General features: G+C 44.9%; 1 protein-coding gene across 12 annotated transcripts in view; it reads left to right on the forward strand.

Moving 5' to 3' along the window:
• Positions 1–17,158, forward strand: part of LOC102169353 (microtubule-actin cross-linking factor 1) — a 340,864-nt gene that overhangs the window by 304,656 nt on the left and 19,050 nt on the right. For all 12 annotated transcript variants that reach the window (XM_018042111.1, XM_018042104.1, XM_013962976.2 and 9 more), the window contains 16 exons: positions 29–184; positions 329–526; positions 1,074–1,202; positions 2,024–2,197; positions 5,268–5,423; positions 5,528–5,734; positions 5,861–5,980; positions 6,404–6,573; positions 7,647–7,806; positions 9,275–9,469; positions 9,782–9,910; positions 10,673–10,816; positions 11,243–11,431; positions 13,472–13,589; positions 14,090–14,253; positions 15,487–15,649. In XM_018042111.1, coding sequence (XP_017897600.1) covers positions 29–184; positions 329–526; positions 1,074–1,202; positions 2,024–2,197; positions 5,268–5,423; positions 5,528–5,734; positions 5,861–5,980; positions 6,404–6,573; positions 7,647–7,806; positions 9,275–9,469; positions 9,782–9,910; positions 10,673–10,816; positions 11,243–11,431; positions 13,472–13,589; positions 14,090–14,253; positions 15,487–15,649 — 2,572 coding nt within the window. The remainder of the gene's footprint in view (positions 1–28; positions 185–328; positions 527–1,073; positions 1,203–2,023; positions 2,198–5,267; positions 5,424–5,527; positions 5,735–5,860; positions 5,981–6,403; positions 6,574–7,646; positions 7,807–9,274; positions 9,470–9,781; positions 9,911–10,672; positions 10,817–11,242; positions 11,432–13,471; positions 13,590–14,089; positions 14,254–15,486; positions 15,650–17,158) is intronic.

Consider the following 17,158-nt stretch of genomic DNA (forward strand, 5'->3'; position numbering starts at 1 on the left):
CGTTCCCTTCGTATCGTTTTCTGAGTAGCATAAGCTGGAAGGTGCTCTCTTGGCCCTTGGCCAGTTCCAACATGCCTTAGAGGAACTAATGAGCTGGCTGACTCACACTGAGGAGTTGCTGGACGCTCAGAGACCAGTAAGTGGAGACCCAAAAGTCATTGAAGTTGAGCTCGCAAAGCACCATGTAAGTATTGTCATTTTTTATCTCTAAGACTATTGGTTTGAGATTGGGTACTGCCACCAGAAGTTTTTTGGTGTTGTGCATACCTTAGAGAGCCAGGCTTAATGATACCTGTAGAGATAAATTATGTTGTTCAACATTTTTTAGGTTCTAAAAAATGACGTTCTGGCCCATCAAGCCACAGTGGAAACAGTCAACAAAGCTGGCAATGAGCTTCTTGAGTCTAGTGCTGGAGACGATGCCAGCAGCTTAAGGAGCCGTTTGGAAACCATGAACCAGTGCTGGGAGTCAGTGTTACAAAAAACAGAGGAGAGGGAGCAGCAGCTTCAGTCGACACTGCAGCAGGTACACGCTCCATCCACGCTAGCGCCCTGTGGAGCTGTGCACATGACATTTGGAAGAAAGTGCATCTCAGCTGACGAAAGGAAAGCAGTTTGGTGTAGAACCGTCTGCCTTGAGAGGAAGGTCAATTCTGTGCTAGAACTTGTCTGGAAAGAACAGCTTTTAATTACGTCGTTCTTTTTGGATTAGTTTATGGTCCAGTGCCTCCATCTCCGGTTCAAAGTTAGGAGATCATTGCTGTGACAAACCTTGTTCACAGATCAAGTTATTTCTGGGATCAAGTCAGGTCCCTCCATATCCAAATTCAGCAGTACCTTAGTCAGTCAATCCATCAGGTTGTATCAGACGTCTCTGTGTTACAGTGAGGTGTGAAGGATTCTGTTGAGTTGTAAAAATAATATGTTGGCCCCGTGCTCATCCAGCAACAGAGCAACCCTGCCTGAGAGCAGCGCCTGATTCTGTCCTTAAAAATTCCTTGTGTGATCATTTAGAGAGTTTACTTTGGAAACTAGAATTAACTGCTGACCTTTCTAACATCTTTTCTCAAAAGGCCCAGGGTTTCCACAGTGAAATTGAAGATTTCCTCTTGGAACTGACTAGAATGGAGACCCAACTTTCTGCATCGAAGCCCACAGGAGGACTTCCTGAAACAGCTAGAGAACAACTTGATACACACATGGTAATAGATTTCTTGAAGTTGATCATAGACATCCCATATTCTGTAGCTCCTTTATGAAGTCACAGAGACGCGTGTCTGGGAGTCTACCGAGTAGTACACTTTAACTGATAATATAGTGCTTGGGGGTTGCTGTGTATATACAGGTCTCTAACATCCTGATAGGCAGCAGTAGCAATGGGGAAGAATTGGCAAGAAATACCCTGGTGAGCTGGCAAATTTCAGGTTAATCAGATTGTCGACACAATATTGATTTGAAAGTGAGAGCATCAAGAAGACGAATACCTAATACAGACATGGTGGTAATTTAAGAAAAAGACTACTGGGGCTTCCCTAGTGGCCCAGTGGTTAAGACTCCACACTTCCACTGGAGGGGCCACAGGTTCAGTCTGTGATTGGGGAACTAAGATCCTGCTTGCCCACGCAGCACAGCCAAAAAATGAAAAAAGGGGGGGAAAGAAAAGAAAAAGACGTCTTAGTGGGGGACGGTTTAGGGAAATCCAATAGAAACTGACAGTGTTTTAAGAAAGTATTCGAGAACAAAAGGCAATGTAATTTCTAGGCAAATCCCTCAGGAAAAGGAGCAGTAAATTATTGGGGTCCATTTTTTGTGGTCACTGGTCCTTAAAAAATTCTGTTGGTGACAAAATTATGTTAAGGAAGAATGGTGGGTTTCACTCCCTAATTGTTTATCAGTTGAATCTAAAAGCATTTTAATCCAAATGAGACCTTCCTCAGCTTTTCCAAACTATGCTTGTAAATCTGTGTATGGGTGTCTTTGAAGAAATTGGCATTACGGACCTCTTTCTTGCCCTTTCTTATAGGAACTCTATTCCCAGCTCAAAGCCAAGGAAGAGACTTACAATCAACTGCTTGACAAGGGTAGGCTAATGCTTCTCAGCCGTGATGACTCAGGATCTGGTTCAAAGACAGAACAGAGCGTAGCACTCTTGGAACAGAAGTGGCATGTGGTCAGCAGTAAGATGGAAGAAAGAAAGGTATCACCACAAAGTTCAGTTTGATTACTGTTTAAGGAGTTTTCTTAATGATTGCATGTAGTTGTTAGTAGTTTCTATGGAGGATTTAACAACACCCAGTTTCATTGTGACAGGCGAGCAGAACTGATAACCTCAGAATTGGCTTTGTGCTAATCAAGCCATCTTTTCTGCCTTGACATTTCTATTTTCCATCCACGTCAAGTTGCATTGATGCTACTAGTTTCTGCCGATACTTGCTTTTATAATATTTATAATACTGCGTCCCTTTTCTGCATCTACCAGTTAAGGCACTGCTCAGCCATGGACTGTATATTCCATCTACTTAAAAATAGGTTTTGTTGGAGTTGGTGACTTGAGAATGGGAGGTTAGGAACAATATGCAGGGAGTATCATGAGTAATTCCTCACAAGGAATTTGATTCTAGTTACCAAAACTCACGAACAATAAATCATATGGCCTTGTCCTACTCTTCCTCAAAAATCAAATTGTCTTCAAAAGAAAAGTGATCAGAGATCAAGGCATTTGCCCCCAAACAGTATTTTTTATGAATACAGAGTTTTAGGATATCACTCTGCACACAGTTTCTATGCTGGGCAAATGAAACATTAAATATGTGTCCAAATCCAATGGCCACATCCATTGAACAAATAGTTATTAGGCATGTTTGTACTAGGCACTGTGCTAGGTCTACAATGGAAATAATAAAGGCATGAACTCTGTCATCGTGAACTTGAATGGGCAGAAAGAAATAAACCACATACTCACATTATAAATTAACATTTTGAGAGAAGCATTAATTTACTAGAATCCTTCTAGTGTGGGGGTCTGGTAACTTTGTTACATGAAAAATGGGCAGAGGACCCGAGTATATGGCTATGTTCTAATTCTTGAATGGGCTCTTGTTTATAATTCCTACTGAATGTAGAACTCATTAAAGAAAGGAATGTAGATTCTGATTCATCATCAGGAAGTTTCTACAGGGTTTTCCTAACTGTGGCGCAAGTAGCCTCAAGGAATACAGTTTTGACCCTTGAACAACATAGATTTGAGCTACACGGGTCCACTTGTGTGCAGAATTTTTTCCCCCACGCTGAATATGTCTACAGTACTACGCAATCCCTAGTTGGTTGATTAATCTTTGGATTCAGAACCATGGATATGGAAGGCTGACTATAAAGTTACACATGGATTTTCAACTTTTCAAAGGATCGATGCCCTTAAACCTGTGTTGTTCAGGGGTCAACTGTAGTGGGTGAACTGATCAAATGAAGGCCAGCTATCAAAGATATTATTTTTGATTTTGCAAGAACATTACATTGCAGAATTGCTGACGTTAAGCTCTGCTAAAGACTATGTAGATAAAAGGATGTGGAAAGATTTCCTGCTGTCTGGGAACTTGCAGTGTATTGACTTCTAAACATTTCTTTGATAGAATTGAGGTAGATTTTGTTTTTCTACTTTTTTGTTTATATTGAGTCTGCATTTTTGTAACATTCATTGTAATATTGGGGGGGGGCAGCTGATGTGTTTTACTGGCATTACTTCCCATCATCTGGGAAATTAGTCTGGCCCAGCCAACTCCCCTTTCTCCCAGCCTGCTCTGGGGGAATGGCATGGGGTGGGAGGCTACCTTCTGCAGTGTGCTGCAGCCCAGGCCCTCCCGCAGGGGAAGGGAGGCACTCAGAAATCGTGTCGACCCCTGCCTCTGGATACAGGAGTGGGGATGGGTGGCAGCACTCCTGGAACCTCCCTGCCCGGGTGATGCAGAGTCTAGGCTGCTGGAATGGCCAGTCCAGGCAGGCCTCAGTTTGCCCTACTCCAGAGCACTGCCCTGCTCTCCCAGTAGATACGAGGCACTTATCTTCTGATTGGACCAGGGATAGGGGAGGGGTCTGGGTGAACCCACAGCTACCTCCAGCCTATTTTTGCAGGGCTTCAGAGACCACCCTGCTTCCAAAAGTTAAAGTCTGGCCTCCAACTGTAGCCAGGCTGAACCTGGAGACATTGCCCAAAGATAAGCAGGGGTCAGGAGGGGAAACAGGAGTGTTGGAGGAATAGGGTGGGTTGAGTTTTACAATGCTTTTGTTTGTTGTTTAGCCGCTAAGTCCTATGGGACTCTTTTGCAACCCATTGCCTATAGCCCGCTCGGCTCCTCTGTCCATGGAATGTCCCAGGCAAGAATACTGGAGTGGGTTGCCGTCTCCTTCTCCATATAGTATTTGTTAGGTTACAGAAGTAACCTGAAAATGTCAAGAGGAGGGTAAAAAGCATTGATAACCCAGTTAATAGTAATGAATATTTTTAGTATGTTTCTGGTGTTTCTTTCTGTGAGAATTCTGCATATATTCATTTTTAACAACCTGTCATTATCCTGTGTCGCCCGCCTGATAGATGGGCCAGAGGCAAAGGCCATCATCCAGATGTTCTGGGTGGAAGTCTCTGAGGATGGAGTTTGTAGACTAAAACTGGGATGTATTCACAGATCTAATGTTGTCACATTTTTACTTGAAATATTCTGACCTTTATTGCCTTTGTTGCTTGTAGCATAAGCGTGTTTCACACTCAGACATTTTCAAGTGCCATATTTTCTGAAAACATATTTAAACAGAAAGCATTGCAGTGAGCATCTTCATCACAGTGAAGTGCTTTTCATTTAGTTGTTTTTATGTCACAAAAAGGACATTAAAGGGAACTGAGACTTTGCCCAAAGCAGGTTGGAGATCCTGCAACTGTCACCTCTAAAGGGTCTGTTCTCTTACAGTCCCTGAATGGCTTGAATGGCTTTATTCCTGTTCTTTAATGTCCCAGGAAGTGGGGAATGGCAGAGAAAGCAACTTAGCTGCAAACTGTGCTCTTTCCTTTTCCAAGCATAGTTGTTTGAGTTTCAGACACTAGCATTCAAAATGTCCCCTTCTTTGCAAACAAGGCATGTTTGGAGGTTGATTAAATGAGGCTTCCTTCTTAGAAGTCATTTCATTTGGTGTACAATTCACGTCTTTGTCCTTGAAGCTCTAATTCCTGAATTTGGTACTTGTCTTTTTGTGTGTGTGCATGGCACCTGAAAATTTAGTCAAAGCTGGAAGAGGCCCTCAACCTGGCAACAGAATTCCAGAATTCCCTGCAAGAATTTATCAACTGGCTCACTCTAGCAGAGCAGAGTTTAAACATCGCTACTCCTCCCAGCCTGATTCTAAACACCGTCCTTTCCCAGATAGAGGAGCATAAGGTAACAATGGCATTACAGTGCCGCCTTCCTTTTACAAGTACCAATTAAAAGTGATGCTCCTCGATCTTAGCTCCAGTTTAAAAACAGCAATATTTTCTCCTCAGGTGTTTGCTAATGAAGTAAATGCTCATCGAGACCAGATCATTGAGCTGGATCAAACCGGCAATCAGTTAAAGTTCCTTAGCCAAAAACAGGACGTTGTTTTGATCAAAAATTTGCTGGTTAGCGTCCAGTCTCGATGGGAGAAGGTTGTCCAGCGATCTATTGAAAGAGGGCGATCACTGGATGATGCCAGAAAGCGAGCAAAACAAGTAAGTTGTAAAAGAAAGATGCCAATTTACTGAACAACCTTGGGCTTCATGTGTTGCGTTCAGAGAAAAGTGCTGTGTAGTGTGCATGTCCATTCCTGTTATAACTTACTTCTTCAATAATTTCAGTTCCATGAAGCTTGGAAAAAGCTGATTGATTGGCTGGAAGATGCAGAAAGTCACCTGGACTCAGAACTGGAGATATCCAATGACCCAGACAAAATTAAACTTCAGCTCTCCAAACATAAGGTACATCGGCTCACTGCTCTTCATTCCTGAGCTTGGGATTCACTGATGTTTATAGCCTGCTAAAAGAAAAGAAAAAGCTAAAACTTTTAGCTTGCTGAAAGAAAACTAATTGGTTAATGTTAAACAGTTAAGATCATAGAGCCAGCCTTCCATTTTGCATGTAGACAGTGCCTAACCATGACAATTGCTTATTTTAAATGAGTTCAAACAAAGTGACTGATGAGTAGCCAGCTAAAACTGTGGGCTTTTAGAAAAACTCATGATCTGGTGTATGTGGCACAAAGAAGACCTTAAGAATTTCTTCAGGGTAAGCTGTTGTTAATATTAGTTCAAGATGTAGTGACATTCATACTGTATCTGGTTACCACCTGAAAACTCAGTGTCATCTGACTTTCAGCATTTTTTTTTCCTTTCTGAAAACAGGAGTTCCAGAAAACTCTTGGTGGCAAACAGCCTGTATATGATACTACAATTAGAACAGGCAGAGCACTGAAAGAGAAGACTTTGCTTCCTGATGACACTCAGAAACTTGACAACTTACTGGGAGAAGTCAGAGACAAATGGGACACTGTTTGTGGCAAGTCTGTGGAGAGGTGAGCATGAATGTCCCCTTCGTGGGTCTCTGTGTTATCCCAAAAGTCACCAGGAGACGGTACCAGAGTCTGTAAAAATGATAATGACGCTGATGTATCAGTAACAGTAGCCTCTTGGTATTTCCAATTAATTGAGTGATGAATTATGAAGTAATTTGAGGAAAATATATTAAAATTATCTTACTTAAACTTGAAACGTACTGTATTACAAAGAGAGAAGCCTATAAAATCAAGCCAACAATAGTATTAATAGATCTATAAATATATTTAAATCGCCAATTTGTAATGCCGGTAATTGTCTCAGTGATTGTCTCTTGTGTTGAATGTTCTGCAAAAGCCTCTGATACAGTATCTCATTTAACCACCTTGAGACTCACTCATCCTCATAACAACCACTGAGGCGGGGGTACTGTCCTCCCCCTTTTTCAGATGAGGAAACAGTCATAAAGAGGTTTCTTGACTCTTCCATGCTCACTCAGCTGCTAAGTGGCAGAGCTGAGATTTAGTTCTAAAAGTTCACTCTCAAAAATGGATTAAGCATAGTACAGGTGGAGACGCACTTCAAGAGTCCAGCTGCTATACACATAGACACACTCTGCGACCCAAGGTCTTTTTATTTACATTACACCACTCCAGTAGAGGGTGTACAAATAATACAGACCTATCATAATTTTTCAGATGAGGTGACTGAGTTTCAAAGAGGTAAAGAGACAGTTATACCAGATGGAGATTTAGGAGTTGAACTGTTGGCCCCAGGTCATTAACAGAACCGTCACCCTCTACTGAAGTGGTGTAATGTAAACAAAAAGACCTTGGGTCGTAGGGTGTGTCTATATGTATAGCAGCTGGACTCTTTCAGATCCCAGAAGTGCATCTCCACCTGTACTATGCTTAATCCATTTTTGAGAGTGGTTTACCTAAACATCTCTTAGTCACTTTTTATAATATTTCTAACTGTTCTAACACGGTGGTCTCTAGATAGAGTTCAAGCAGTATTCCCTTTCAACGGCCAGAACTGTGGGCCGTTCATAAAAGGATCATGAAAATTAGTGAGGCTTATGTGCTTGTCTCAGGCAGCACAAGCTGGAGGAGGCTCTGCTGTTTTCGGGCCAATTCATGGACGCCCTGCAGGCCTTGGTTGACTGGCTGTACAAGGTGGAGCCGCAGCTGGCCGAGGACCAGCCTGTCCACGGAGACCTGGACCTCGTCATGAACCTCATGGACGCCCACAAGGTGAGGGGCAAGATCTGAGCTGTGTGGAGGGTGAAGCCATTGGGTCCTCCATCCCTGTGTGCCTTCTGCACATGCTGCCCTCCTAAGGCTTCCCTAGAAAGAAAGTCGGAAAGAGCCTGTCCCTCTGCTTGTGAGAGAGGCGGCTCCTTGCTCTGTGTGTTTAAACAAACTGCTGCCGGATTCTGCATCAGTCACAAAGAACTGACCAAACTTGGTTCGATTCAGATGTGCCGATGTGTAAACTTCATTTTGAGGTTCCCTCCCACTTCCTGTTTATATGTCTCAATTGAATCTTACATGTTTCAGTTGAATCAAAATGGATTTAAATTTAGGAGACCCCCAAGATATCCATTTCCCACTGATTCTTTCAATGAAAATGAGTGCTTTTTCAACTGCTTGTGAACCTGACAAGCTAGCACCGTGCATACCAACATTTAGTACCTACACCTGTATATTGAACTGCATACTGCTCTCCTGCTTCAGCATCAAGCATTCAGCTTTACCTTGAAATTACACCAGATTTTTACATACCTGGCAGGTGGGCTCTTATCAAGAGGGAAAAGAGAGGGGAAGGATAAGTTGGATGATTGGGGTTGACATACACATAGGCAATGGCACCCCACTCCAGGACTCTTGCCTGGAAAATCCCATGGGCGGAGGAGCCTGGTGGGCTGCAGTCCATGAGGTCGCGAAGAGTTGCACACGACTGATCGACTTCACTTTCACTTTTCACTTTCATGCATGGGAGAAGGAAATGGCAACCCGCTCCAATGTTCTTGCCTGGAGAATCCCAGGGACGGGGGAGCCTGGTGGGCTGCCGTCTATGGGGTCGCACAGAGTCGGACACGACTGAAGCGACTTAGCAGCAGCAGCATATCTAAGATAAATAGCTAACAATCTACTGAATAGCACAGGGAACTCTCCTCAACTGACTCTGTAATAACTTACACGGGAAAAGAATCTAAAAAAGAGTGGATGTATGTATATGTATAACGGGTTCACTTTGCTGTACAGCAGAAACTAACATAACGGGGACTTCCCTGGTGGTTCAGTGGTTAAGACTGTGCTTCCAATGCAGGGAATCCAGGTTTGATCCCTGGCCAGGAAACTAACGTCCCACATGTGGCATGGTATGGCCCCCAAAAGGAAGCTAACCCAACATTGTAAATCAACTGTACTCCAATAAAAATCAGTTTTAAAAGTCCCACAGTACCGGAGAGGTTAGTATAGCACAGTTCCTGTATCACAGGTGAGGAAGCTGGGACTCCAGTTAAGCGGCTTATCCGAAGTCACATGGCCCTCATTCAGTCCCATGCTTCTTTCTCACTTGTGGTCCCACCTCCATCTTTGCATAAAAGACACGCAATTAGAACCTATCAAAGGAGAATTGAAAGAAAAGACTACTTTCTCTTTGGTTCTACTTCTTGAATTCAAAACGCTTGTGAGACAAACTAATTCTGTTTTCCAGGTTTTCCAGAAGGAACTGGGCAAGCGAACAGGAACCGTTCAGGTCCTGAAGCGATCCGGCCGGGAGCTGATAGAGAACAGTCGCGATGACACCACTTGGGTGAAGGGGCAGCTCCAGGAGCTGAGCACTCGCTGGGACACCGTGTGCAAACTCTCCGTCTGCAAGCAGAGCCGGCTGGAGCAGGCCTTGGAGCAGGTCAGACGACACCGGGGTGGGCCTGCACAAAGTCAGTCTAGCCTCTTTGTCAGGATCAGTTCCGGCCAGTCTCACAGGGTCTCACAAAATTTGATGTTCTACAAGAATATTTAGCACGTCTGAATTAGAGAAATCATGACTCCAGTTGCTTTTCAAAGTTGCACAGATGAAAAATGACCTTTGTGGGGCTTCAGTAGAGCCTCTAGGTGCCTGTGATAGGCCAGTGAGTTCAGGCCAGACCCCGCTCTGGCTGCCTTGTCTGGGACCTCAGCTGCACAGAGAGGCTCAGGCTCTTGTGCTTGGTTATTTCAGGCAGAAGAGTTTCGGGACACAATCCACATGCTACTGGAGTGGCTTTCTGAAGCTGAGCAGACGCTACGCTTTCGGGGAGCACTTCCCGATGACACGGAGGCCCTGCAGTCTCTCATTGATACTCACAAGGTAATCCATCTCGGTGCAGGGCCCCACACCACCCACATGGGGAAATGACATGTGGGTTTTCTGACCCCGTAGAGACCACCATCCTCTCGTTTTCGCAAAAGTGGCACTTACAGGCTATAAGTAAGTCAAACAGCTGGTATTAATACCAGAGGAAAAATGGGCTGCTGTAGCTTTACGCACGCCCCACCCCCACCCCTCTGCATACACCTTGGGTGGCTTTCCTCCGTGACCAGCTCCAAGCCTGATCTGTGCCCCTAGAGCCACTCACCAAGCTGCAGGGTATAATGTGGGGTCTGGGGCCTCGGTGTGACTGTTGTAAGGAGGTGGGAAATGTTTCTTTGTTTAGTTTTTCTATTTCCCATCTAGAGATTTTACTCGGTTTTGTGATTGCCTTGTGTTACAGGCATTGTTAAAACATTGTAGTGTTTTGTAGCTGTCACTATTTTTGTCCAATGCTGTTTACACATATGGAAATGAATGTAAACACTAATTTGTGAAAAGAGGGAGTGCTCAGGAAGGAGGTCAGCTTCTGCTTTCCTAGTCCTTACCATTCGTGCACTGAAAGTCATTCTTGTATAAGTCCCTCGCTTTCCCACACCTGTGAGAACTGGAAGGAAAATGCCAGAGACACCTAAATACAGACTTTTAGAGATCTGATCAACACAGAGTCAAAAAAAAAAACACTGAAGTGGTTTTCTCCTCTCAGTGTAAACTAACAGTACTGCTAGAATAGGTTTAAGGTTTCAAATCTTGTTTGTTTAGGAATTCATGAAGAAAGTGGAAGAAAAGCGAGTGGATGTTAACACAGCAGTGTCCATGGGAGAAGTCATCCTGGCGGTCTGCCATCCTGACTGCATCACCACCATCAAGCACTGGATCACCATCATCCGGGCGCGCTTTGAGGAGGTGAGCTCCTAGGTTTCGAGGAAGACCGCCAGTGTCCCATCCGCCATGTAAGGAGTCTTTCACTCACTCTGAATAGCTCAGCAGGAGTCAGGTTATTAGCGTTTTAGTAGTGACTGTTTTCTTGATAATGTGCAGAAACCTGAAAGGACGATGCTGGTGTCGTGACGTGTGCCTTGATAACGTCCAGTGGACACATGCCATGCTCTTTCCTCCTTCCAGGGACCTTCTGTGTCTAACACCACGTGTTACATTTGTTTTCAGGGGAACTGGCTTCTTATTCCAGCTTTGTCTCTGGAGCAAGAGAGGAGCCTCTTGACTGCTTGGGTGGTCTTTTCCCTAAAAGTCATTGTTAGGCTCACACAAAAAGGGGCTTTGAAAACAAGGAATGTGCTTGACTGCGAGCCAACGGGTTCCCTCCCCCCACAGGTCCTGACGTGGGCTAAGCAGCACCAGCAGCGCCTCGAAGCTGCCCTGTCGGAACTGGTGGCGAACGCCGAGCTCTTAGAAGAACTTCTGGCGTGGATCCAGTGGGCCGAGACCACCCTCATTCAACGGGATCAGGATCCGATCCCTCAGAATATTGACCGAGTGAAAGCCCTTATTGCTGAGCACCAGGTACCCCAACCACGTCCTGTGGTCACAGGTTTCCTGTGTGGCTCATGGAGCCCATTTCCTTTGCTCTGTGCATCCATGTTTTAATGGCTGCTGAACGTATGCCTGCAGACTCAGCAGCTTAAAACATGCTTACTGTCTTGCAGTTTTTGTAGGGTGGGGGTCCAGGCATGAGTTAGCTGGGTCTGTTGACATTGGTTTCTATTGACTAGCCTCTATACCATGGTCCCATTACCTGGGACCTATCCCATCACGCCTGGATTCAGAAAGATTTCTTACATGAACCCAGACAAGGGCCAGACAACACACCGAACTAAATTGAATGGAGGAAAACTCTGTTGAGCTGTCTTCATATACCGTATATTCTTAGGAGACAAATACTTTTTAACAGCTGTTAAAAACTGTGGATTTTAGCCATGATAATTTACACTGAATGCAAGTATAGATCTTGCTTAGTAATACCATGGGTGTAAGTTCTTTTTAGCGTGTGTAATTAACCTTACCAGTGAAAACGCCCCGTACTTCCCTTCGAGTTTACCTACACTGACCTCTCCTCTCCTGAGTAAGAGGATCTGCTTCCATCAAGGCCAGTCCCTCGCCTGTCTGTTACCGCCTCTCATTCCTTCTGCCTTCCAGCTCCCCGTCTTTCTCCCCCGCGCCCCCTCCACTGCCACCATCTGTCTGACCGTTGCTGCTCAGTCTTCTTAGCTGGTTTCTCTTCCTGTGTTGCTGGTTAGCCAGCTAAGTTATGTCCAGCTCTCTTGTGACCCTATGGGCTAAGGCCTACTAGGCTTCTCTGTCTTTGGGATTTCCCAGGCAGGAATGCTGGAGTGGGTGGCCTTTTTCTTCTCCAGTGATCAAACCCATATCTCCTGCATTAGCAGTAGGTTCTGCACCACTGAGCCACCAGGGAAGCCCTCTTCTTCCTTTATTCACTTGTTAATGTTGCTGTTCCCTAAAGTTCCGTTCTGAACCCTCTCCTCACACCCAAGGTCCTCTCTAGCCTTCAGCTTCAGCCAGCACCTGAACACCAAGGGTTTCCATATCTCCTGCCTCATCTGCACCCACAGGAAGCCAGAAACAGCTCTGAAACTTCCCTGTAGCCTTGCTTCCTGGCCCTGGCCCTAACCCCACCCTTCCCTCCACACTGCCTCCTCTCTCCTCATCCACTCAGTCACCCAACACAGAAGCCGGTGCTGTGTGTCTGGGATTTCTTCTCTTTCTGTAGCCCTGCATTTAGCCAGTTGTTGGGTCTTTCCTGTTCTACTTTCAGGATTCTGCATGGCTCCTTGTCTCCTGCCCTGGCTTATGCCCTCACTGTGTTTTGCTTCAAATACTACATTGTTCCTAACTTCTGTGCCCCTCCACCCAGCCCCTTATTTCATGTCCTCCCTGCTACACTGAGGCCAGAGCGATAGCTCTAAGACAGAGATCTGTTGGTGTCTCTTTTCTGGATCAAAATCCTTTAGTTGCCCACCCACCTGTAACCCCTTTGCCAATCGCTTTCAGAATAAAATCCCAGTCCCTCAGCCTGACACAAGGCCTCTCTGGACCTTTCTGCTGCCTGCCTCTCCAGCTGTCCCCCTTGCCCCTCCTCCAGTTGCATCCTCAGCTCAGCCAGTGATCAGGGTCCTGGCTCACTCCACTGTCAGGCTCCTGTGGGACCGCCCTGCCCCCAGTCTTTGGCTCATTGCTCAGCACGCAGCTCAGGCACCAGCCTCCAGGCAGCCTTCCTGCCCAGCTGGGGCTGTGCGTGCCCATCCTAGGCCTGCCTTTGGGGACCTGGGTACCACTCATTGCTCTGCCTGGCCTGGCTTCCTCACTCAGCCTTGAGCTCCTGATAGTCAGAGTCACGTCTTATTCTTTCACGTCTCCAGCACTTGATGAACTGCCTCACTCATGTTTCTCGAAAGGAGTAGGGCCACGTACAAAGACATCTCCAGTGGCCCATTTGTAGCAGGCTTAGCCCTTCTAGTAAGAAGTTGCCTATTTCCGTCTTAGTCCAAGAAAACTCTCAACTCTTTCTTGTTATGTGTTCAACAGACGTTTATGGAGGAGATGACGCGCAAGCAGCCTGATGTGGACCGGGTCACCAAGACGTACAAGAGGAAGATCCTAGAGCCAGCCCACACGCCTTTCATGGAGAAGTCCCGTGGCAGCAGTACGTGGAGCCCTTGGGCAGGAGGTGTCCTTCCTGCTCACTGAGGATGAGCATTTCAAAAACCATATGGGATTGGAATGAAAATCTTTTTTTAGACAGTAGCTAGGCTCCAGTTTTTGAATTAGTATGAAATTTTGGGGTGGCTAAGCCGATTCATTTGTAGCGGCCTTCTGATTATTTTAGTCATCAGCGCTGACTGTATACATTTGGTTTACAGTAGTTTCTTCTTAAAATAAGTTGGCTCTTGTAGAACCATTGATGTCTCCTTGGTCCGCTAAAGTGGGACAGAACTGATTGAAAGGATGAGACAGGTACCTGTTGGCTGGGAAAGAGCAGCAGTTTGTGCTTCCGTATCTCAGTGTGGCCGGGTCCCGCGTTTCCTTCCTCAGTTACTGACCGGATATCATTGTGCAGATCCTTTAGGTTCATCCAGATGGCACCTTCTCATTGTGAATGGACAAAACCAGCTTTTCTGATCTCGTGATTATTTTTCCTTTCAGGGAAGTCTTTGAATCAGCCTGCCCCTCCTTCCATGCCTATCCTCTCACAGTCTGAAGCAAAAAATCCACGGATCAACCAGCTCTCTGGGCGCTGGCAGCAGGTGTGGCTGTTAGCACTGGAGCGGCAGCGGAAGCTGAACGACGCTTTGGACCGGCTAGAGGAGGTGAGGCCCCGCCAGGCAGCCATCCCTGGAGGGAAGTGACTTATCAAAACACAGCCCTCCTGAGGCTCTGAGTACTGACCCGTATGCCTTGACCTACTGCTTCTGCGGAAGGAGCAGCAGAGCAGTGTAGGCCAGGATTCAGTCCTGCAGGCCCCCTGGGAGAAGAGACTCATGTGAGGAAACGTAACAGCTGAGGGCAGCCCGTCCCTGCGGGTCCGGCCTGTGGCGCCATCCTCCTTAGCGCCTGGCCATGCTTGAGAATCAGGAACCGAACCTGGCAAAGTTACCACCAGGTGTGGAGCGGCTCATAAAAATGACCATACTGAGCCCTTTGTGTAAAGATATAAGCTCCCCAATTATGAAACAAGTAGCTTTTTTAATAATCCCATTATTTGTCGATTCTTCAGTAGATTATAAAAAGCAAATCTATTTTGAAGTATCATTAACCAGTCTGAAAAATATAGTACTTCACTTCCTAGTTTCTAAAACAAATTTCTAATATCTTTTATATTTTTTTATTTGTGCATATCAAAGCAGCTATGCCCAGAAGTGAGTGTTCTGTGTTTTTTGTTGTTATTTCTGTAGATCCAGTTGAGTTTTAAGCATATTTGGTTTTGGCTTTTTCTTTTTTTTTTCTTTTCCCCATTCCTTCCAACTTTGGAGTTTGAAAGACCAGGGGGAAAACCACTGCACTGTTTAAGTCATCCTGAGTCCGTGTCACTGGCATAGTCCAAGTAGCTCAACATCACTGTGTCCACTGCACAGGCCCACTGCTGTCCACCAGGGCCAAATACTTACAGTGGAAATCAGAGGGCAGTTCGCTCCCTCTGGCGCCATCCAAAAGAAACACCACATAAGTGGGGCGCACTGAGGACTTCTCTTCTGGGGTAGAATCCGTTCTTTTCCATCTGAGGGGGTGATCCTTTGAGAAAGCGCCAAGGGAAAGCGAGGCTGACCCTCCCTCTCTTGCTCTGCGTGCTCTGTGTCTTCCATGGCGGTTGTTGAGTGCCTGTTTCTCTCCCTGCTCCATTTTACCGCAGCTCGCGTAAGCAGTCATGGCTTTAAGTGAAGGAGCCAATGTGCCTTCACAAAAGAGGCGACACAGAGACTTCACTGTTGGTCCCCTCAAAAGGCCCGCATGGCTTTGCTGGATGTCTGAAAGTTTGGGTATGCTCTGGGCAGGTCTGAAGGCCAAAACAGCAGGTCTTGTTGACTCCTGTGATCTCTGTCTAGTTGAAGGAATTTGCCAACTTTGACTTCGATGTCTGGAGGAAAAAGTATATGCGTTGGATGAATCACAAAAAGTCTCGGGTGATGGATTTCTTCCGGCGAATTGACAAGGACCAGGATGGGAAGATAACCCGTCAGGAGTTTATCGATGGCATTCTAGCATCCAGTGAGTCCAGTCACAATTCCAAACCCAGATCACACCTAGACTCCTTGCACTTGCTTTGTAGAAGCAGGCTATATTTCTGGCTAAACGGTCTTTCTTAAGTGAAAGCTGAAGTCTTAGAGAAGAAGTAGTGTACCTGCTTACTAAAATTGGTCTGTTGTTTTGATGGGGAGTTGGACCTCATTTTGGTTAGAATTAAAAAAAGCAGGTCTTATTTGACACATTATGGCAAGCAAAACACATTCAAGGTTTAGAAAAGGAGCTAACTATTATGAGTAATGAGGTTCTAACTACAGGCAGACATTGGAGATATTGCAGGTTCACTTCCAGACCACCTTTATAAAGCAAATATTGGAATAGAGAGAGCCATTAGAGATTTTTGGTTTCCCAGTGATGTAAAAGTTATGTTTATACTATACTGTAGTCTATTAAGTGTTCAATAGTGTTATACCTTAAAAAATGATGTATATACCTTAATTTAAAAATATTTTATTGCTAAAATATGCTGACCATTGTCTGAGCCTTTAGCAAGTCATTATCATTTTGCAGTAGTAACATCAGAGATCATTGATCACAGATCATCATGATAAATATAATAATATAATGAAAATTTGAAATATTGCAAGAATTACCAGAATATGACACAGAGAGATATGAGGTGATCATATACTGTTGGGAAAATGGTGCCAACGAACTTGCTTGGCATGGATGGAGTTGGCGCAAGCCTTAAATTTGTTTTGAAAGAGGGGGATAATATCTGAAGCATAGTAAATGAGATCATATATTTTATAAGCTGTTACATAGATGCCAGAAACTGACATGAGATATGCCTATAAAATATTTTTTTAAGTTTTTCACAGTATCAGTTGTTCAATAGGAATTCAGTTTTTTTTCTTGCAATTTTATTGAGATATAAGTAGCATACAGCACTGAATAAGACTAAGGTATACAGCATAATGATTTGATTTACGTATATGAAGTAATTATCACAGTAAGTTTAGTGAACATCATTTCATAGGTACAAGTTTAAGATATAAAAAAATTATTTCTTGTGGTGAGAACTCAGGGTTTACTCTCAACAGCTTTTATATGTGACGTATAGCAGTGTTAATTATATTTATCATTTTGTTGTACATTACATCCCTCATCATGTCAGTTTCTGGCATCTGTATAAAAGCTTACAAACTGTGTGATCTCGTATATTTTTAGCAAAAGGAATAAGTGAGGCACTCAGTGAAGTGACTTGCGCAGATCACCAAGCACAGCTCACAGGTGTGCTGCTTCACGTGGAGGCCCAGGAGGGCCTGTCTGGAGGTAGTAGCTGAGTTGAGACCTAAGTGATGGTAAGGATTCAGCCACGTCAAGATTTCAGGGGAGAGACAGAGGCAGAACCGCAGCAGGTACAAAGTGCAGAGAGGAGAATGAACTTGGCAGGTTCTCAGAGGTTAACATGGGTGGAGTCTCATGACCTCAGAATTGGTAAGATGTGAAGTTGGAAAGGTAGAAAACAAC

Source organism: Capra hircus, chromosome 3 (assembly GCF_001704415.2).
Source record: "Capra hircus breed San Clemente chromosome 3, ASM170441v1, whole genome shotgun sequence".
In the NCBI taxonomy this organism is placed as follows: Eukaryota; Metazoa; Chordata; class Mammalia; order Artiodactyla; family Bovidae; genus Capra; species Capra hircus.